The following is a 22354-nucleotide window of genomic DNA, read 5'->3' as shown; positions in this document are numbered from 1 at the left end:
ACATGGTGGCTCACAACCATCTGTGATGGGATCTGATGCCCTCTTCTGGTGTGTCTGAAGACAGCGACAGTGCACTCATACACACACACACACACACACACACACACACACACACACACACACACGATAAATAAAAAAATTAAAAGTTAACTGTGGACTTCTGTAAGATCAAAAACCAACTAAATACCTTCTCATTTCAAGAGGGAAGGATCAGGGTGCAATAGCAACCAGCTCAAAGTAAAACTAAGCTCTAACAGAATAGATTACTCAATGTCCAATATCTAGGACTTACTCACTGTCTTCTGGGCTCCTCCAAAGAAGGGTACTACCCTGGCTCTGTCCCCTGTGGCATCCACAGCTCGTCTTCTAGATGCCGGTTGGCTGCACTCCTCTGCTGCTGCTTGGTGGTCATCCCATGATACTGACATCCCCCAATTGCTGGAGTCTTCTGCTGTATCCGGGCTTCACTTTTACCAGGAGCCTCTCCTGAGCTCTCTTAACCCAGCCACACAGCGCCAAGCCTCAGCCACTCTCCACGTTCACACCTTCCAAACCACCACCGCCACCACCTAGGTGACTCTCTCACACTACCCAGTTCGGCTGCCAGCAAGAGATTCGACCTCGGCCACCTCTGGAATGCAGCTTCTGTGTGCTGACCCTGAGGAAACACTTCCCAGAAGACTTCACCTCAGCCATGCTGGGCTCTACTTAACCACAGCTGATCCCTCAGCCCCAGTTGATCGGCATCCATTGTCCCAGAAAAGCAAAGGTTTTCTTTAGTGGTTCTGGTCGCTTGTTCATCACAGTCAATTCTTCGTCTCCAACTGGCCAGGCACCACAGGTGCCTCACACAAATGGCCCCATCAAATGGCCCCATAGACTCTTTGCTTCTGTTTGAAATGTCACAAGCCAGGCCTCTGCCATCTGTACTGCTCTCAACATCCTTCTCTTCCCAGCTCCTATAGAACAGCTCACCAAACTCTCAAAACCCTCAATGGCTTTTTCTAGCCCGGAGCTCCAAGGTCCTCCCACAGTCCTCCTCAAAGCAACACAGTCAGGTCTGTCACCACAACACCCCACTATCCCAGCCCCAATTTGTCCTAGCTGGAATTACTATTGTTGTGATGGGACACCATGAAAGGTTTTATTGGCTAACACTTCCATATTCCTGTTCATCATCAAAGGAAGTCAGTACAGGAATCCGAGCAGGGCAGGAACCTGGAGGCAGGAGCTGATGAAGAGGCCATGGAGGGGTGCTGCTTATTGGCTTGCTCCTCATGGCTTGCTCAGCCTGTCTCCTTATAGAAGCCAGGATCCCCAGCCCAGGGATGGCACCATTCACAATGGGCTGCACCAGCTCCCATCAATCACTAATTAAGAAACTGCCCTACAGGGGTTGGGGATTTAGCTCAGTGGTAGAGCGCTTGCCTAGCAAGTGCAAGGCCCTGGGTTCGGTCCCCAACTCCGAAAAAAAGAAAAAAGAAAGAAAAAAACCCTACCCTACAGATGGGTCTTATGGAGACTCTCTCTTCCCCGATAACTCTAGCACGTGTCAAGTTGACATAAAACCCATCAGCACACCTTGCGGAGGGAAGGCTATGTTTAGTCTAGGAAGGATGCCTTCCCCTAGTCTAAGTATATGCTTAGATTTTCTCCCTGTGTTGGGATACCTTGTGCTGCTGGAACAGAAAGGTAGACTCTTGGAAAACAGTCACCCCAGTAGATTCTGACCTGGCCCTTAAACTGAGGAGATGTGAGGCCTGGCTTTTCTGGGCAAAGGCTAGGCAGGCCACAAGGTCCAGCTCCTTGATCCGGAACAATATGGACTTTGGGACCATTAGCAGTGAGCATAGTTGCCGGGCTCCCTGGATGGAATGAGCATGATAGAGAAGGCCCGTCTTGTTCTTTCTCTTCCGGGATCTGACCATGGCAGATTCAAGTGTTCTCAAGTGAGCCTGGACAGTGGGAGGAAGTGACAGCTGGGCTTCTTTTCCTCTTGAGCCCTGCCAGCCCGAGGCTAGGATGATGTCAAGTGCCCGTTTTATTCTTCCAACTCCTTTGCATAGCAGAAGTGCCAATCTATCTTGCTGGTAGGAGGCACGGAGCTAAAGGGCTCCCCAGAGGCACCCCTGAGTTGGGGTGGACTGCTTGTTCCTAACCTCAGAGCCCACCCCCCCACCAGGCAGTCTCGCTTCTCACAGACCCGCTGGGAAAGGGACTAGAGGTGTTAGCAGACTAGCCTTAGGTCAGCAGGTTCACGACCTGTGGGGGATGGAATGACCTTTTCACAGGGGTCACCTAAGACCATCAGAAAGCACAGATAGATGCTTACCATTATGATTCATAACTGTAACATAATTACAGCTATGAAGTAGCAGCAAAAATAAATTTATAATGGGGGGAACTTTATTAAAGGATACCAGCATTGGGAAGATTGAGAACCCCAGCTCTGGATGATGTTGAATGGGGAAAAAACACTTGTCCTCTAGGGATAGTAATGCTATTATTAGGGAGCAAGTTGGGACTGTCTTCAAAGGTTTGGTACAATATGGGATCGAGCTGCACAGCTCATACGTGCTCCTCCAGATGTCTGTGGATCCTCAAACTTCAGGCCTTGTAGTGGCAACTGTGACTAGAATTTATAGGCCCGTTGGGGTTTAACTCGTGGCTCATCCTGACCCCTCCCACCCATGACTGCATCCTGGGTACCACCTTTCGCTCCCATGGGCCAGTCCGAAGGCAACTGAGATGCTTACACTAGCGCTTAAACAAATAGTAGGTCGCTTACCCAAGAAGCCATTCCCAAAGATGACCATGCCAGTCATACGGAACCTTCCTAGTGCCAGCATCTGGTATCTTAGACAGCGGACATTCTGGAAACTTCCTTGTTCTTCCCTGAGTCTTCTCCAAATGACACAGGGCGCATGGGGTGGGGTGGGGGAGGTTAGAGAGATGGCTCAGGGGTTAAGAGGCTGCTCTTCCAGAGGACCCTGGCTCAGTTCCCAGCAACCACATGATGGCTCACAAATGACACAGGGGCCATGCTACCTCTAGTCTACCCCTCAAGGTGCGGCTCCTTCAGAAATCCTAACACAGTGACAGACAGGGTGGAAGGGTGCCCAGTGCTCTGGAGGAGATGCTGAGCCTGTCAGTGTCTTCCCCTCAGGGCATGTGGACTGGGTACCGCTACCTGCTTCTGTGGGTAGAGTGCACAAACTAGCCCTAAAAGGGCACAGACTTGTCTGGCACAGTTAGCCACAATCTTCCTCCACACCTCGTCCAGGGGTGGGTTCTTGTAGACTCCTATTCGACACATACTCAAGACAGTTGCACTGAGGCCTCGCCCTTCAGGCTTTAAGTAGTAAGTGGCCCGAGGGTGCAGATAACTGACACAGCCAGATATGGGACTCCTTCAGCTCTCCCTGAAATTCCTCCAGCTACCTGACCATCGATTCCAAAGAATTTGACATGTGTTCCTGTTCCCGTCAACTCACAAGGACTCACGCTGTTGGACCAAGTCTCCCACGGGAGGTGGGACAGCAGGCAGCCCCACGAGCACATGTGTCTATGCTGCTAACATGTAGAGAAGAGGTACTGTATTTCCCAAACGCTCCACGATGCTGTCACTGCTTTCCATAGCTCTGGCCTGAGAAGCACTCTAGCTTCCTGGGCTAGTCCCTTGTATAGCAACTAGAATGCCAGCGCCTTTGCATGTACCACAGAAGGCCCAAGTTCAGGGGTGTGTGTCCTCTATAGGCTGAGGAGGAGCAGTGCTGGTGTGGAGACCAGGTAGTCAAAACTGGGACTCCTATCCCTATAGATGACCACCGGGTCTAACCTCCCTGCACCCTACCACCTTGGGATCTATTAAACCAGAGTTACAGCTCGGTCATTCCTCTTTGGACCCATGCCCCTCCCCTCGTTCTACTTTGCTCCTAACGTGCTTGGTTTCTGGGTCTGCCTCACAGGACAGCTAAGGCAGTGACCCTGCCCTTGCAAGCACTCCACCAAAACCCATCAGGAGGAAAGAGGCGGGCTTCAGGGAGCCCCGCCCCCTCCCACACCACCCCAAGCAGCCAGCAGCCTCCCACCTGCTGAGCATCCGCTGAACATCGCGGCTGGAAGCGGGGTGAGGGGGTAGAGTTTGCAGGACTGGGGGATAGGTGGTGAAGGTGGGGGGGTGCTAAAAACTCTTGGGCCAGCCTCCCGTCCCTGTTAACAGGTTGATACTAGGTGAGTGTGTGTGTGTGTTGTCTCCATGCATAGCCCCAATCGGAAGGTGCCCTTGGAATCTAAAGACGCTGATATCCAAACGTGGGGAGTGCATAGCAGGTGCAGGCAGTGCCACTCTAGCGGGCAGTCCGTGGCTGGCCAAGGCCTTGGTGCCTGGACTGTTCGAGCAGGTGGGCTCGGGGCGCTCGTCTTAAGAGGAGCCGGACGGAGCCCGCGCAGACTTCTGCAGGCCAGCAGGGGTCAGGGGCGGACCCGGGGAGGGGCCTTGGTCTTAGGCCGGGCGGTCACCTCTGTGCTCGGTCAGATCCGGCAGTCTGCTGTGAGCTGAGACCTGGTCCAGCGCTGGACGGGTAGGGGGCTCGTAAAGGGGCTCAGGCGGGCAAGGCGGGCTGCGGGGCCCAGGGGATGGGTGAAGAGGAGTCAGGGTGGAAGGGGACGGGGAAAAAGGAACTTATTAGAAAGGCGGACAGAGAGGGTCGGCTTGGAGAGGGAACTCAGGAGAGGGAACACAGGGCGATCGTACTGAAGGGGGGGCCTAGAGTCTGGAGATGTAGCGTCTCAGGGAACAGGCTGGCAGACGCGCCGCGGATCGTCCGCTCCTCCGTGAACCATGTGACCCGGGAGATAGCTAATCACAAAGTGTGGAGGGCGCATGCACGAATCCCTGGTGGGCGTAGCTGCAGGTGGAGCCAGGTGTTTGCCCCGCCCCTTGAAAGTTCCACGGCTGCGCCTCCGGCCTACCACGATGGCCGCTCATTCGGGGCGTGGTCAATTTAGGCAACCACGCCCCTCCATGCGCCCCTTGAGCTTACGCGCGGGTTTGTGGGTGTTGTAGTCTGCGTGTGCGCGACCTAGAACGCCGGCTGCTGGTTGAACTAGGTACGGGCCTGTGGGACGCAGAGCTGGGGATCCATTCTGAGTGCCTAGGGAGCCACAAGGTGCGGTCCTGTTCCTTCCGGCATCCTGAAGATGAAAGCGGACTGAATTCTATACTGCAGTCCCTGGCGCAACTGCAGAGCTCCGGGCAGGGTTTGCAGCGTGCCAAGAGCCTGCGAAGTGAGTGGAAGGCGCATGCGAGGTCTGCTGGGTGGAAGACAGGCAGAAGTCTTTAGGGTGCATAGGTACAGTAGGGTGGGTGTGGGACACGGGCTGGTATCTGTGGGGTGTCAGGGTCCTTGAGTGAATTCTGAGTATAGGCGAGGACCTCAGCGTTAAGAGCTCCGGGGCAAGGGTCTGAGTGCTGGCCGGCATCCTGGGCGCATGGTTGCAGAACCGTCGCGAGGGCAAATTCCCAGGCTGCCTGCTGGGACCTCTGAGCGCCATTTCATTCCTCTGGAAGGGGGTTCTTTTGCCTTCAAAGTATCTTCCTCAGGTCAGGAGTCACCACGTGCGCCTTCCCCAGCGGCTTTAGAGCACATGTTGCCTGCAAGGAAACCCCACTGCCCACGCCCTGTACGTGGCGCACCTCCAAGCCCCATTGTTTAGCTCAGAGGTTGTAGACACCCGGATAACTCTTTAACAACTTCCCGTTGGAACAGGTGGTATCTGCAACTTGCCCAGATGCCTATAGCTTCCAGCATCTCTGTGACAAGGATGCCTCCCAAGGCTCAGCCCACATTCCCACTTAAAACTCCCGAGGAGTCTTGGCTAATAGCCTAGGAATAAACCCTATTCTCGCGACTCCTCACCCTGTGAGTGTGCTCATTCCTAACCTGCCTGCCTTCAGTATGCAGGTTCTCGGCAGGCCATAAGGTGGTTGTGGGGCTTCTCTCAGTGAGGACAGACTAAAATCTTTAGAGTTGCTCCAGGGAGGCTAAAGGACTGGGAGTAGCTCAGATGGACTCAGCAGGACACAGACCCTCTGACTTTGCAGAGCCTCATGCATTCTCCAGGCTAGGGAGCCAGGTGTGCCCTCCAGCAAGGCACTGGGCTGAGGAAGGAGATTGATTCTGGCTATTTGAGCCCAGATAGAGTCAGCACTCAAGTTACCACAATGGGAGGAGGGCAATGGTGCGTGGTTTTCCCCCTTCCTTAATACAGTCATTACAAGATTAAAAGGAACTTAACCGTTTTAAGATAAAACGAAAGTGCTGTTCTTTTTTTTTTTTTTTTTTTTTTTTTTTTTTTTTTTTTGCCTTGATGGTTGGGGGCGCAGTGGAAAGAGTTTTGTGAACCATTGTATTCCACTCTTCTTACCCAACTGTCCCCATCTCTCATGCAGGTGCTAGGCTGGTCAGAAAGAACTGTGTAGGGTTGGGGATTTAGCTCAGTGGTAGAGCGCTTGCCTAGCAAGCGCAAGGCCCTGGGTTCGGTCCCCAGCTCCGAAAAACAAAACAAAACAAAACAAAAAAACTGTGTAGTGCCCCCTCCCCCCATGCCACCACCACCTGGGCTGTCAAGGATTCCTTTCAGTTGCCTGGAAGAGGTTGCTCTATGCTCAGGGGCATCTGGAGGCCAGGTCCACTGTGATGCCCGCAAGCCATTAGCTTCCTTCCATACTCAGTTTCAACTGTAGTGGACAGGATTCCCCCTGAACCCCCAATCTTCCCTTTGGCTGAGTTGAGCTGAGCTGAGCCTAGCTTTGTTAGGAAGAGCAGCCTGGGCTCCGATGTAGAGAAGGAGGGTATTGTGTCAGAGCTGGACATTTTGACTATGTGGGAGTGATGTTACCTCCAGTAGAGTGTCATAAACCGATGAGGGCAGTCTCTGCCTCGGTAACAGCCTGGAGTCCCCTTGGCATTCATTCCTGGAGGTGCTGAGACTCCAGACTGAAGCCACGTGCCCTGCCCGTGCAAACAAGAGTATGGACCCCTGTTTCCTTCAGCGACAGTGTGGAAGATAGATTTTTGGCTAGGACCCGGGACTCTAGGCCACTATTCTGAGTAGCAACATTTCCTCTTGCTGGCCTGTGACCAGCCCAGTAGTCACTGGAGTTGTCCTAGTAGACCTAGGAGCTCTGAGAAGTGTGTGTTTCTAAGCTCTCAACCCCTAGTCCGTTCAATGCACTTTAGCACAACCTGTGTGGGAGGGTGGCAGAGCCATGCCGGCTGCTCTCGAAGTGGGGAAGGCAGTTTCAAAAATGTTTCAAGTTTAAGCAGTGAGGCAGCTGGAGAAGGCCAAAGGGCCTGACAGTTCCTGTCAGTTCCTTTCTCTGTTTCCCAGGTATGGGGGCATTGGGCTCTTTATTCAGACCCAGGCAGTACCTCCTGGCTTAGATCAGGAAAGAGTCAGAGCTGGTTCCAGAATCTTGGGGTGGGGCTTAGGGATGGAGTTTGTGACTTTACCAAGGCTCGATTCCTAGTTCCCAGGCAACTAGGTTTTTCTGTTGAACGGGTGTGTTTATGGGGGAAGGCATGAGCTCTGTACTGGTGTCTGACGATTCTGTTATCCCCGGATCCCAAGAGACATCAAGTAAAGGTGTTCCTGTTTTCTCCGGGGGTGACCTTTCAGATGAGGGCTAATTCCCGGGGATTCTTTTTTTTTTTTTCTTTTTTTTTTCTTTTTTTCGGAGCTGGGGACCGAACCCAGGGCCTTGCGCGTGCTAGGCAAGCGCTCTACCGCTGAGCTAAATCCCCAACCCAATTCCCAGGGATTCTTAAACCCATACTAGGCACAGAATCCTAGATTTACCTGTATTCCTGGCTACCACGTAGCGTGGGGGTTGCTTTAGTTTGGGCAAACGTGTTTGCCACGGACAAGTGCCAACCTGGCCAGCCCTAGCAGTACATGTTGGGGAAGGGCTTAGCACTGCCTGCACCTGCCTTGGCCCCTCTAGAGGGGTCAGTGCCACAGGCTGGACCCCCCTGAGTGCCGTGTTCTCATCCACTGTTTGTGTAGCTCTGGGGAAGTTTAAGATGAAGCGAAGCGGGGCCAGCTGAGGTGACAGAGCCTGTGTTTGTGTTTTCTCCTGCCAGGCCCCCTGCCTGGATGCTTGTTTCCATTCTCCCAGGAGAATGTGGGTCCTGTCCCAGGCCCCCCGCAGCTTCCGGGGGGCCACCCATTGCCCTAGCACCTTCTTCTCAGATATTCCTTCCTTCTGGACCTCTGGAATTCTGCCCCCTGGCTCACCCTTCCTTGTGGCTTCTAGCAAGCCCACAACCCCCTGCTTCTTCAGGGGTGGCCCTACTGTCACCGTGCTTCTCCCTTGTCACAAAAGCAGGGATTAGAGGAAGGGCTCCTGGGCACTTCTCACAGGGAGCACACACACTGAAAGCCCATGGGTCACTTTTCTTTCCTGAATCTCCGTGTTTAATAGGAACTCAGAGAACACCCTCAGTCTCAATATAGGGTTCACGGGCAGAGAGATTGGACTCCCAAAGTTCTTATATCTGGGGAGTTTTCTTTGCCCCTTGCTCAGGGCTTGAGGGTGACTCTAACTTAACCTGGATTTGCAGACACTTCCTGGAACTGGCCGTAGTGAGGAACAAAGGGAATATCAGGGAGCCTGTTGTAGAGGGGGTCCACCCTTAGCCTCACTAGCGCCTGTATACGGTGTCCAGCCTCTACTCCAGGAGTAGGCACCCCACTCTATGACAGCTCCCTTTTGGCCTACACCAATGCCTTAGACACAAGCCTGAACCACGGACCTATGACGTTGAGAGATGTGGATCTGCCCGTGAGCTGGAATAACTTGGGGTCCTGATGAGTAGATGCAGATCCTGCCTTTCTCCTATCGAGGACGACTGGCAGTACTCACCTGTACCAGAGCAGCCTCTGTCCAGGACGTAATCGTGACAAAAACACATTGAGCAGCTTGGTTCTCACATGCCCCACAGATACTCAAGACTTCCTCAGACTTGCATGGTGTGGGGGTCGGGGTCAGCATCTGGATGGGCCATCTGTGGCCGGACTTGACCTACGCTTGGGAGGAGGTCTGTAGTCATCTGAACATCAGATCTACCCCTTCCTCTAGGAGTCCTAGAGAGGACTGTGGGGTCCCTCGGATCATGTGCTCTGCCCCGTAACTCTTCTCGGAGCTTGCCTTGCCTTGCCCTTGGTAACTCTCAGTTCCTTCAGCTCCCCTGCCTCCCCTACTGACTGCCCTTCCCTCCCGTGACTAAGTGTCCCTTAGAGCCGCATTCCACTGCCGTGGGGAGGCCGTGAGTCAGATATGTTGTACTCAAAGCCACCCCAACTGACCTCCATGTTGTGTCCTGGTACGCAGCTGGTGTCCTAGCCTAGCAGACCCTCTTACCCCATCAACGCCTAGGGTTCCACTAGATCAGTAGCTCCCGACACCAGCTGAGATGAGCTGTTCTTAAGTCCTGCGTGTCCACATGCTGACAAGCCCTTGAAATGAATCGGAGGTGCTCCCAAAGGGAATTTTATTTTACTACGTAGCCCTGGCTGTCCTGGAACTCACTCTGTAAACCAGGCTGGCCTCGAACTCAGAAATCAGCCTGCCTCTGCTTCCTGAGTGCTGGGATTAAAGGCTTGCACCTCCTGGCTCCGAAACTAAAATTTTAAGTGCTGTTTATTTATTTAACGAAGCGAGACAGTTTGTTAATGGGACTTTGGTTGATATTTAAACGGGCCTGTGTGGCCGAGACTTTGCTTGAAGACTCCTGGAGGGCTAGGCTGACCTCATCTGAGGGATTAGCCTCCTGTTGGTTCTCAGGTTGGCAAAGTAGGTTGAAGAGTGGGTGTGGGGCCTGCAGCCATTCAAGGCTAACACTGGGTCTCAAGGGAAAGACTGGGAAGGAGTGGTTACCTGTGGGCTCCTTTGCTGACACCAGACTCTCTCCTTTTCCTTCCCTCCAGGTGGAGTGTCATCTTTGTTCACCAGGTCCCATGAGGACCTGGGCAACATGGTGCCCACTGGCCAGGTGGCAGAAAAGCAAGCCTGCGAAGAGCCCAGGCAGGACCGAGAACTTAAGTCCTGGCGATGGCTCGTGTTCTACCTCTGCTTCTTTGGCTTCATGGCACAGTTGCGACCTGGGGAGAGCTTCATCACACCCTACCTCCTGGAACGTAACTTCACCAAGGAGCAGGCACGTTGCTGGGCTGTGGGGAGGTTGGGGGAGCAGCAGCAGCAGCATGGGGGGGGGGGGATTCTCGCTCAGTTTGATAATGTGGGCAGCTGAGGCTGTCGGAGACTGGGTTGGATGTGGCTTCGGCTGCCCCTGCTGCACGGAGCCCACAGAGAGCCTTGGCTCTGATTTGTGAACCCAGCCAGATTGAGCATCCCTGGGCACCATAGTAAGGAAACCTGTGCCTGCTTGGGGCCCGAGGAAGAACATAGCTGAAGGAGGGCTGACTTCTACTACCAGATGGCTCATCAGCTCCCTGGGGAGAAAAGCCACGCCCAGCCATGCCCAGCCATGCCCCACCTTGCTTGGCACCTGTTTCCAGCAGGGACTTAGCTGTTTATGTAAAGAGATTACTGAAGGCATTTTCTTCTTACTCAGGCTGTGGGGACAGAGGGTCCCATTGAAAGTCTGCTAATAAGCTTAAATCCAAGCAGACATGGAGACGGTTTGTTTTTTGAACAAGACAGGGCCGGACAGCGAGGCTCACCCTGGTTTGTAGACTCTCTGCATTTGGTGAGCGGGTGCTGTTCACCATCCCTAATAAAGAAATAAGTGTGCATAGGAAGCTTCAATAATAATAATAATAATAATAATAATAATAATAATAGAGTCCTTTTCAATTCGCAGCCAGTAGTAATGTTATAGGTGCACATGAAGACCCAAGTTCAAGCCTCAGCCCTTGCATAAAAAGCTAGCTGTGATGGGGAGGTGGAGGCCTGCAGACTCCTGGGACTCACTTGTCAGACAGTCTAGCCATTGTTCCCCAGGTCTCAGGGACAAACCCTGCCTTGAAAAACAAGTAGATCAGTCCCTGAAGGAGGGCCCTCTGACCTCCACGCGTGTGCCTACACATGTACACCCTTACACTCACAAACTCTCGAGCATGCACACACACACACGCACACACACACACACAGATTCCAGAGGCTAAGGCATTCCACCAAGCCTCACACGTCACTAGGAAACAAGGATTACAGGTACTGTTCACCAGGCCCAAGGGTGAGTCCTGTGGTCTTAGCTCTTCTGGCTACAAGGGAGGTCGGGAAGCCAGCTGTGTCCCAGGCAGTCTGTTCTTGCTGGGCCTCTGTCTTTACAGCCTATCTTCCTGCCAGGTTTCTGGAGGTTCGACCACATGGATTCAGACTCTTCATATCCAAGGCTTGTGTACAGACTGAGTGACCCAGCCTTCTTCTGGTGGTTCAGTGGGCTGAGCAGCTAGCTCCCACGGTTTGGTTCTGTGCGTGCGTGTGTGTGTGTGTGTGTGTGTGTGTGTGTGTGTGTGTGTGTGTATGTATATGTGTGTGTGTCTGTGTGTGTGTATATGTGTGTGTATGTGTGTGTGTGCGTGTGTGTGTGTCTGTGCATGTGTGTGTGTATATGTGTGTGTGTGTGTGTGTGTGTCTGTGTGTGTTTGGTTGGTTTGGTTCTTGGTCAGTCTAGGGAATACTTATTTTAGGGAGTTTGTTAGAATCCTTAGGTGTCATGGTATAGGAATATTCCAGAATACTCTTAAGAAGGGTGTATGTTGGGTTGGAGAGACTGCTCTTCCAGAGGTCATGAGTTCAAATCCCAGCAACCACATGGTGGCTCACAACCATCTGTAATGAGATCCGATGCGCTCTTCTGATGTGTCTGAAGACAGCTATAGTGTACTTATATAGAATAAATAAACACATCTTTTAAAAAAAAACATGTGGTGGGTTGGGAATTTAGCTCAGTGGTAGAGTGCTTGCCTAGCAAGCACAAGGCCCTGGGTTCAGTCCCCAGCTCTGATAAAAAGAAAAGAAAAGAAAAGAAAAAAAAAAAAGGATATGTTTGTGTTTGGTTTGGTTCAGTTTGGTTTGGTTTCTGGTCAGTCTAGGGAATGCTGAATTGTAGGGAGTTTGTTAGAATCCTTAGGTGTAAAGGTATAAGAATATTCCAGAATTCTCTTAAGAAGGGCGTGTATGTGTATTGTCTGTGTGCGTGTGTGTGTGCGTTTGTCTGTCTGTTTGTGTGCACACCTAGGCATAGCAGACTTTGAGTTCCAGTTCCAGTTCATCTGGCCTGAAGTCCTCTGCTTCATATGCAGACTGACCAACTGACTGGCTGACTGACTGACTGACTGACTTTTGTAGAGAGTGTGGACTCTGTCGGTGACTTGTGACCTGGACACCGAGTTCCCTCCATTTCTTTCCTGGATGGGGGCTCCTGGCAGTCCCAGTGCAGGGCTGCTATCCTTGAGAATGGTTGCCTTGTCGCTCTGCAAGACAGGCGCTGGCCAGACTAGCCATCTTCGCAGTCTTCCCTTCCCCCGTTCCGAGTTCGTGAAGGTACTCGAGGTCTCCGTCTGCCTGGTTCTTTCCGTTTCAGCTGTGGCTATTGGGGACCGAGGTGTTTCTGGGATGCTCATGTCCCACACCTCCTCAGGACCCTGTATAGCCATCCTTCCCAGCTCTCCCTTAGACTGGGCCGTGCCACGGTCCCTGTATGCCTGTCATGCTGTGTCAGAACAGGTCTCCTATTGTGCTGTCAGCAGCCGATCCGGTGCTCCTAGGGTCAGCTTGGATGCTGCCCCCTTGCCCTGTGCCTTTCTGCATCTAGATCAGAGCTCAGCTCTGTGCTGAACAGCCAGTTAGGATCCTCCGACGCCTGGGGATTGTTGGGCAGGGCCGGGCTTAGGTGGCAGGAAGACAGCTTATACCAGCCAGTTGGCTACCTGACCGATCCTGCGTGTTGCAGAGAGCTTTTGCAGATGCCTCTTCCCCAGTAGCCTTCCAAGTGGGACTCAAGATTGCAGCCCAGCATGGAGAGAGACACCTACCCCTCAGCCCCACCCTGTCAACCCCTGAATCGAGCCAGAGTGAGGTAGAGTAGGTGAGGGTCCTCAGGTTGTTTGCAGCCTGAGTCCTCACAGGTACTAAATGTCCTGGCAGGGGTGGGTCATTGTGGAAGGGACCTTGAGTGCTTAGGTTATCGGGATTATTTGAGGTGAAACTTCATCTCTGTGAGGCACAAGATCAGGAGGCGCCATCAGGTAGGAAAGATGGAGTCTCTGATTCTCTGAGGTCTGCTTCATCAGCCGCCTGAGGCAGCCTGTGGTTGCCCTGGGTCAGCCTGCACTCGGCGTCGGAGTGTCAGCAGTCCGCCTGGGCTTGGCACATCCCTTACATACCGACCCAAGTTCTGTTTGGGGGTCTTTAATTTTCCATACGTAGCTGGCCGTGGTATCTGCTGGTTTCTTGGACCCCTGGGTCCTTTGAGTAAGGTTGGTGGTTGCTAGCGCTTGGGCTCAGTTGAATTAGCACTAGGGTGTGAGTCAGAGCGACCCGAGTCCCAGTGTCTGGGAGCCCAGGAGGACCCCTCTGTGCACACTAGCTGGATTTAAAATGAGGTCTAAGGGAGCCTCTGCCGAAACTCATCTTGGCTTAGGAGGAGATCCCAAGCATGTCCGCCACGCAGGGAGAGAGGTCAGGAAGACGTTTGGGCTTCACCGGGATGGAGGCTCTCCCTACAGAGCATCCACGGGGCATAAGGCACCTGGCTTGGCCTGCCCACACTGCCAGGGCCTTCCTTAGGCAGTGAAGAAGAATCTGAGGCAGGGCCTTCTGATACCTGCCTGCCTCAGACGGCTCTCCCCAGCGTCACACACCACAATGGGAGCCTGATGAGGGTGGGTCTTTTTTTTTTTTTTCTTTTTTCTTTTTTCTTTTTTGGAGCTGGGGACCGAACCCAGGGCCTTGCGCTTGCTAGGCAAGCGCTCTACCACTGAGCTAAATCCCCAGCCCCGAGGGTGGGGGGGGGGTCTTAATGAAGGCAGCTAAGGTTGGCTTCTGCAGACTGCATGCTCAAACTGCCTCGTGGGGTGGGTAGAGGAATGGCCTCGTCCTCCTCCTGGCCTTCCCTCCCTCCTGTGTGTCCTCCCTAGCTGTCTGTTGTGCCCCCCCCCAATGCCCAGCTCCCCAATGTCTACCTCCATTATTGTCTCTTCCCTTTCCTCCTGTAATACGGACTGAGGAAACCCGCGTTGGTGTCTGCCGGCCCCTGTACTCTTCTCTATGTAGGTTTAAGATGAGGGCAAATCAGGAAGCTAGAGTAAGACGATGAACCTGTAGTGAATGGTGGCCTCCCCTACAGTTTGACAGCTTCCTGTGAGTCGTCAGGCCTAGGGCCTGCAGTTTCCCTCTGACTGGAAAAACCACCTTAGTTTCTAGGCTCCCGTAGTGAGACAGGGGCAAGGTAGACAGACTCTCGCATGCTCACCCTGCGGTGCTCCGGGGAGCCGCCAAGTGTCCTTAGTGACCAGTGCCCGCCTGTGCGCAGGTGACCAACGAGATCATTCCGATGCTGCCCTACTCCCACCTGGCCGTGCTGGTCCCCATCTTCCTGCTCACCGACTACCTACGATACAAGCCAGTCCTGGTCCTACAGTGCCTGAGCTTCGTGTGCGTGTGGCTGCTGCTGCTCCTGGGGACCTCCGTCGTGCACATGCAGCTCATGGAAGTCTTCTACAGCATCACCATGGCGGCGCGCATCGCCTACTCCTCCTACATATTCTCCCTGGTGCAGCCCTCCCGCTACCAGCGCATGGCCAGCTACTCGCGGGCCGCAGTCCTACTGGGCGTCTTCATCAGCTCCGTGCTGGGCCAGGTGCTGGTCACCCTAGGAGGCATCTCCACCTATATGCTCAACTGTATCTCCCTGGGCTTCATCCTCTTCAGCCTGAGCCTCTCCCTCTTCCTAAAGCGTCCTAAGCGGAGCCTCTTTTTCAACCGGAGCGCACTTGTGCAAGGAGCCTTGCCCTGTGAGCTGGATCAGATGCACCCGGGACCTGGCCGTCCAGAGCCCAGGAAACTGGAGCGCATGCTGGGCACTTGCAGGGACTCCTTCCTGGTACGCATGCTAAGCGAACTGGTGAAGAACGTCCGGCAACCACAGCTGCGTCTCTGGTGCCTCTGGTGGGTCTTCAACTCGGCAGGCTACTACCTGATCACCTACTATGTCCATGTCCTGTGGAAAATCACTGACAGCAGACTCAACTACAACGGTGCCGTAGATGCCGCCTCCACACTTCTGAGTATGCACTGGAGGGCCCTTGTGGGTCCCAGCTGGACCCCAGCGGGCCGGTAGTCCACTAGCCCTACCCCTTGCCCTGGGCTAGACCACCAATGTAGGCTGCCCCATCCCTCGCCCTACCCTGCCACCCTAAGTCAACCTGACTCCCTACCCATGGTTCTGCTTACCCAAGCTCAGCCGTGATCAAATGCCTCCTACCTCCAGGCGCCATCACGGCCTTCACCGCGGGCTTCGTGAACATCCGCTGGGCTCTGTGGTCAAAGCTGGTCATCGCGAGTGTCATAGCCATCCAGGCTGGCCTGGTTTTCTGTATGTTCCAGATCCCGGACATCTGGGTCTGCTATGTGACCTTCGTGCTTTTCCGTGGGGCCTACCAGTTCCTTGTGCCCATTGCCACGTGAGTGAGATGGTATGGAGGGGCTTCTGGAAGGTTCTCTTGGGGAAGCACAAGACAATGTAGGAGGCCTGACTTGTCTTGACATTCCTGGCTGTGTCTACACTGGTTTCCCTAGGCCCCACAACCCCTGTAAGGACAGAATGCCTTGCAGAAGAGCAGCTTCGGTGCTCTCCCGTCTCCCCCAATCCTTCCTGAACCCCTATAGTGTTGCTGTCAAATAGACCACCTAAAGTTGACTGGGACCCCACCTTCTCACCTGGGACACCCTCCTCCATTTCTTTACCTGCACCCAGTCCTGCTGCTTTTGACCCCCTCCCTTTAGACTTGACCCTACTTGCTCTCCCAGCTCCTCTGAACACTGCTTCAGAGCACACATATACATACATATATATATATCTGATATGTATATATCATAGGTTTCATACATCATATGTTCTTAGCATACATGTGCCTGCACCGCACACAAGACACTTGCCTTCCGGTACATGCCACTTTTACCCTGCCCACCGTCTCTTCTGGAAAGAGTTTGGGTCCTTCCTACCTCCCTGGGATTCCTAACCCTCCCTTTCTCCCTACTCCGACTGCCTTCTCCCATCCCCTGGCTACATACTCTTGCCTTCTGAGTTGAGAGCACGTTCCTGTCCCCAGTCTTCTGGAGTCAGTCTCTCTATAGGCATGTCCTGAGCCCCACTCCTGCCCCGAGTCAGCTGCTATTGGTTGGTGGGTGCACGTTGGGAGGGCAGGGCAGTGCTATGCACAGGTGTGCTGGATGGGGGTGTGGATGGGGAATCTTAGAGTTGTGGCTTAGCTCAGTCTGGTGGTGGGGGTTGTATGACTTGATACCTTGCTGTATTCCTGGGTAGATACAGGAGTCTCCCTGACTCTGTTTTTGTTTGTTTGTTTTCGGGTTTTTGTTTTTGTTTTTGCTTTTTGTTTTGTTTTTTTTTTTTTCTTTTTTCCGGGGCTGGGGACCGAACCCAGGACCTTGCGCTTCCAAGGCAAGCGCTCTACCACTGAGCCAAATCCCCAACCCCGGTTTTGTTTTTTTTTTTAATTGTTGTTGTTAATGTATTTGTTTAACTAGATGGGATCTCACTGTATAGACCAGACTGGCCTGGCCTCTTCTGCCTCCTGTGCTATGATTAATGAGGTCTGGCTCTGTTCTGACCCCTGCCTTACTTGGTGAGTTTGAGCACAGTCTCTTTCTTTTTTAACCTCCCAGTTTTCAGATTGCATCTTCCCTGTCTAAAGAGCTCTGTGCATTGGTCTTCGGGATCAACACTTTCCTTGCCACTGCGCTTAAGACCTCGATCACACTCGTGGTCTCTGACAAGCGGGGTCTGGGCCTCCAAGTCCATCAACAGGTAAAGCCCCAACTTCAGTCCCGTGCCTTTGGGGGAGGGAAGCCCGTCATGTGGTCATGGTGGGGCTTCCTGGTGTGGTCCATTGTCAGGGGACACAGACCCACTGTCCCTGGAGTATACAGAGTGTGGCCCACATTTGGAGCGGAAAGTAAAAGGGTTGGACAGGCTCACATTTCCAGGGGCACTTGATATGGTGAAGTTAGCCACTGTTTGTTTGTTTTAAATTGTTTATATAGTATTCAGCCTGCACATATGTCTATGCACCAGAAGAGGGAACCAGATCTCATTACAGATGGTTGTGAGCCACCATGTAGTTGCTGGGCATTGAACTCAGGACCTTTGGAAGAACGGCCAGTGCTCTTAACCTCTTAGCCATCTCTCCAGCCCCAAATTAGCTACTTTTATCTATCCATGTGCCCCTACCCTGCTCCTGTCCAGGTCCCAGGTTGGACCTCTGGGACTTGGAGCCCCAGGTGGCTGGGCCTATACGAGTGGCTGAGCTTTCAGCCATCTCTGAGGGGTCCTCATCAGAATGCCCTCACCTGGGCCTGTACCAATGACCTCGCATGGTCACAGCTCCTTAACTTTCATGTCCCATCCCTGTTGGTGGTCGTCAAGACCTGATGGGCCTTAAGCCCAGATTGGATGATGTCGAAGTGTTTGTGTCCAGGAGGGAGCTAGGCAGAGCCCCTTGTTCGGAGCTGGCATCGGATGGCATTGGAATACTGACCCCTCTTGGGTTGTCCTCAATTTTCTCACAACAGCCAGAGTTTTTCTTGTATCTGAGAAGCCCCCTGCCTAATCTATGATGGGGACATTGTGATGCAGTTACTGGCCAAGCCAAATGGGCTTGATAGTCACATGAGGAGGGATGTGGCTTCTAACTAGGCTCCTTAGTGACAGTCCCCGACTATAGCTGGGCAGTGTCCTAGGCAACCTAAGAAAGCCTTTGGTTTCCCTGGGCTGTGGGCCTGCAGGTTGGCATGTGTCGTGAAGGAATGCTAACCCACCAAGGGTCCCCAGTTGGCACAGCCCTGTCATTGAAGCTTGGTGTTAAGTCTGGTGGGTCAGTGAGGAGGCAGATGGAGCAGGTGCTTATGCGGCCGTCTCACTGAGAACTGGCCGCTAGTGTCTGAAGAAACCTATGAAGTGAGGGTGTGGTCTTGACATTTGAAGCTTGAACTTGCCTCCAGCTTACCAAAGTCCTTCAGCGCAGACTCCCTGCAGACTGAACCCACAACACTCAAGACTTGCCTGGCCCTTAGGGTAGATCGAGACCGAGCAGGTTATATAATTCCTCAGTACTGTCCAACGGCTCTTGGGATGACTCACAGTACTGGGTAAGGGTGTGGGGGTAGGGTTGGGCCAGGAAACAATTCACTGGCTCACAAGGGCACTAGTTGTCTCCCTCCACCCCTCCCCCGCCAGTGGAGACTGTCTGTCCTCAAAGAGTAGGGTCTCCTAAAGTGGAAGGGGCTGTCCAAAGAAACCCCAGGGGGAACCTGATTGGCCCCAGCTGTAGTGCACTTAACACGTGATTTGTCTTTTAGTCACTGACATCTAAGGATATTGTGCTGTCTCTCCCCCATCCGCCAACCCCCTCTCCCTCCATAGCTGCCTCTTGTTCAGCCTTTGGGAGCCATATGGGTGGGGCCTGACTCTTTAGAGTCTGGTGCTGTTCTGTGTTGCCTATGCCTCTGTTCTATGCCAGATGCCCTGCAAAGACCCCCTTGCTAGTAATCTTCAGAGGAGTGGGGTAGGAGGCTCAGGAGGGAGGGATCTGGGTCATCTCTTTCCCGAAGGGATGGCCACAAGAGAAGTTCTCTTCTTGAGGGTGCTTGGTCAGTTCTATTCATTGGCCCAGACTGTATCCAGGGGCCCACTGAGGGGTGAGGAGTATTCTGACGCTAACTCTTGTTTCATCCAGTCAAGCTTCGAGATGTGTACTGATCTTTCTCTGGCTGGTTTTCTCAGGAGCACTGCATTTTCATAGTCAAGAGAGAGAGGCAGCTGCCTGCTCTGCCCTCTTGTGCTTCATCTTGAGTTGGGAGACAGGCTAGAACAGGAGTCTGGGCAGTGGGAGCACAGCCAAAGACCACTGAGGACCAGGGTGGAACCTGGGGACTGTGGCTAGGAGCCAACCTGGGTTTGCTGGTTTTTTTTTTTTAAAGTTGGCTTCATTCACGTCCAGTTTAAGAAACCATGCAGAGATTCGGGGTCCCATTTCTTCAGCTCCATGTCATATTCAAGGTGTTGATTTTTCAGTCAAAATCCAAAACATTTCTTCCCTTCCGGGCCCTTGGGATCTATCTTAGTTTGGGTTTCATTATTATGAACAGACGCCATGACCAAGGCAACTCTTATAAGGACAACATTTCATTGGGGCTGGCTTACAGGTTCAGAGGTTCAGTCCATAATCATCATGGTAGGAAGCTTGGCAGCATCCAGGCAGGCATGGTGCAGGAGGAGCCGAGAGTTCTACATCTTCAAAGGCAGTCAGGAGAAGGGTCTCAAAGCCCACGCCCACAGTGACACATGCCTGTTCGAATAAGGCCATAGCTCCTAATAGCACCACTCCCTGGGCCAAACATTCAGATCTCCACAGGATCTTTTCTTGGCCACAACCACTCCCTTCACCTGTGGCCTGTGAATAGCTGTTCTCCCTGGAGTGGCCCCATCCTCCTGTGCACTCACGGGCCCTTGGGCTTCTTCTCAGGTGGCTGCTGTAGCTACTGCAGGCTGTCCGTGTGCCTGGGATGACTGCTGAGCTTCCAAAGCGCCGTGGGCTGTGTTCAGTCCTCTAGTTCTTCCCTAGAGGTTGTGGGAATGTAGGTTTTGTTCTCCTGGATGGGAGCCCAGAGGCGAAGCTGTGGGTTCCCAGTGGGGACCATTACTGTCCCGCCAGAAAAGTATGAGAACCCCTTTTCCTAGATTTCCATTAGTGCTTGACACACCTCTCTCCTATTAGCCATTCACACGGTTGGTTGCTTTGCAGTCTTCTCTTGGATTCACTTGGGAAACCAGAATTTCGTCTCTGCTGTCCCTTTAGAAGGCAGCAATGGTCTGATGTCTGGGACTGCCAGGGTATTCCAAATTATGTGTAGTGTGGAGACATTACCACTGGGCCTGTTGCCCTGACGTTTTGCCCATATACCTTCAGAATCACGTAAGACAATGTTAGTCAAATTTCATTTTTCACCATCAACCATAACTTAGAAAACACAAGCCAGGCACACAGGCAGTGCCAGCACTCAGGGAGCTCAAACAGGAGACTCGTGAGCTCAAGGCCACCTGAGCTGCTGCGTAGCAAGCCCATCTCAAAAACGCAGAAGCAAGAATAGAGAAATCACGGGAGGGAAGGGTTTGTTTGCTGTGGTCTCTCCTGATCGATTAATTCCCCCTTGTTCCATACCTCGTGCATCGTTTGCTCTTGGTTAGTTTCTTTGGTCTGAATGTTGTCTTATCTTTCTTACCCTCATTTCTTGCCAACTGTCTCCTTTTTGTGTTTCTGGATTATTGTCGCCGCTTGCTGACCCATTTCATGGCGGTTGCTCTAGAGAATCTTTCTCACATGATTCCAGTACCTACTGACCGCCTTTGGTGTCCAGAGGCCTTGGTGCGAGGACAGCGGTTTTGATGTAGTGAAGCAGTAGCAGAGATCAAAGGTCTCCTGGTGCTGTGCACTGAGGCTAAGGGGCGTGAAGCATTGCCTTCACAGGTCTGGCTGCTTAGGTTGACGCACACTTTGGGCAGAGTAGGAGTTCTCACTCCCGTGGTGCGCCCCTTCAGTGCAGTGGGCAGTGAATACGTCAGTACTCCAGGTGTGGTGTGTGTGTGTGTGGTGTGTGTGTGTGTGTGTGTGTGTGTGTGTGTGTGTGTGTGTGTGTTGGGTCCAGTCTCTGGGGATCTTTGGGGAAGCGGTAAGTAGTTGACCATGCTATGAGGGAGAGGGGAGGGAATCATCCATCTTGAGGTCTACCTATCCTGGAGCAAGGTCTGACTCCTCAGTGCCCTCTGGCTACCTGGAAGCTGGGTGATGGGGAACTGCAGTGGGACATCCTAGGTTGGGCAAGGGTGGGGTTGCTGAACACAAAGCCCGAAGTCACCCCGACTCTCTCTCTCTCTCAGTTCCGCATCTACTTCATGTACTTCCTGACGCTGTCCATCATCTGCCTTGCCTGGGCTGGGCTGGACGGCTTGAGGTACTACCGGCGTGGTCGCCACCAGCCGCTGGCCCAGGCCCAGGCTCTGAGTCCCTTGGAGGATTCTGTGCAGGCGATAAGCCTACAGGATGGAGACCTAAGGAGACCGCAGCCCTCGGCACCACAGCTGCTCCCAGAGGATGGCAGCGTAGAAGACGGCAGGGCAGACTTGAGAGTCGAAGCCAAGGCCTGACCTGTCTTCACCTTCCTGGCTTCATCCCAGTTCAGCCGCCGGATTCCTGACTCAGTGGCAGCCCCTCCTGTGTGCACTCCAGCCTGAATCAGCCCTTCTGGGGTCCCAGTGCCTGAGACATGTGGGGGCCCCCCTGTTGCCTTTCAGGAGCCTTCAGGTTAGGCCACAGAACTCTCTCCTTAGGGGCCACCTTTTTAAACAGTGGGGCGACAGACAGCTTGTCCTTCCGGTAGCCTCTGAGGACCCTAAGCCCAGCCTACTTCATGCTTTAGCAATGGCTGGAGCCTGCTACAGACACTCAGGACCGCTCCCTGGCTTTTGTGAACCACAATGTCAGGCCACTACGAGCCTGGGTTGCCTACTGCTTGCCAAGAAGAACCTGTGTAGGGGTCAGCTGTGCCCACCAGGCTGGTCTGCCCTTTGCTCTGGGATGCTCAGGACAAATCACGTCTGCCCCCAGGGCTAGTGAGGTAGCCCAGACACCGGACAAGGTCCGCTGAGCCTGCAGGGTACTGGTTACCTGTCCTAGGCTCCTGGTGAAGCTGCCATACCTCCACTCTCGGAGGTGCTTGTTTGAATGGTTGTCTGATTTTTTAAAACTTGACATTAAAATGGAGAACTACATTGGGCTTTTCTGTTGTGAGACGCTAGAATCAGAGGACTACTTGGCGAATTCCCATCTGATGAGGTAGTGGCAGACTTCCGCCCAGTGTCCTCCCTGTCCCTCCCTTCATTCCTAAATGACTTAGTACTGATTTGTCACACTGGTCAGTGTGACTTGGCAACCCAGAGGACTGACTGTAGGTGTGCCAGCCGTGATCGGAACCGAGGTCCTAGAGAGGAATGCCTTTAGGGGCTTGCACTGGGGAAGTGTACCGTCT

General features: G+C 53.2%; 1 protein-coding gene across 7 annotated transcripts; it reads left to right on the top strand.

Annotated features, from left to right (window-relative positions):
- Positions 1-4065: 4065 nt before the first annotated feature.
- Positions 4066-22097, top strand: Slc19a1 (solute carrier family 19 member 1). 7 transcript variants are annotated; one of them, XM_039098633.2, is made up of 6 exons: positions 4066-4129; positions 9994-10223; positions 14565-15318; positions 15522-15714; positions 16937-17078; positions 21207-22097. In XM_039098633.2, exons 2-6 carry the CDS (start codon positions 10041-10043, stop codon positions 21471-21473), a joined length of 1539 nt encoding a protein of 512 aa, XP_038954561.1. In that variant the 5' UTR covers positions 4066-4129; positions 9994-10040; the 3' UTR covers positions 21474-22097. The 7 variants fall into 7 exon arrangements, with proteins under 7 accessions (XP_038954561.1, XP_038954559.1, NP_001030309.1 ...); XM_039098631.2 differs by having other exon boundaries at positions 4094-4233; NM_001035232.1 differs by lacking the exon at positions 4066-4129 and adding an exon at positions 4516-4583.
- The last annotated feature ends 257 nt before the right edge of the window (positions 22098-22354 follow it).

Source organism: Rattus norvegicus, chromosome 20, assembly GCF_036323735.1.
Source record: "Rattus norvegicus strain BN/NHsdMcwi chromosome 20, GRCr8, whole genome shotgun sequence".
Lineage (NCBI taxonomy): Eukaryota > Metazoa > Chordata > Mammalia > Rodentia > Muridae > Rattus > Rattus norvegicus.
The sequence above is the reverse complement of the archived record's forward strand: the minus strand, read 5'-3'. Positions and strand labels throughout refer to the sequence as shown.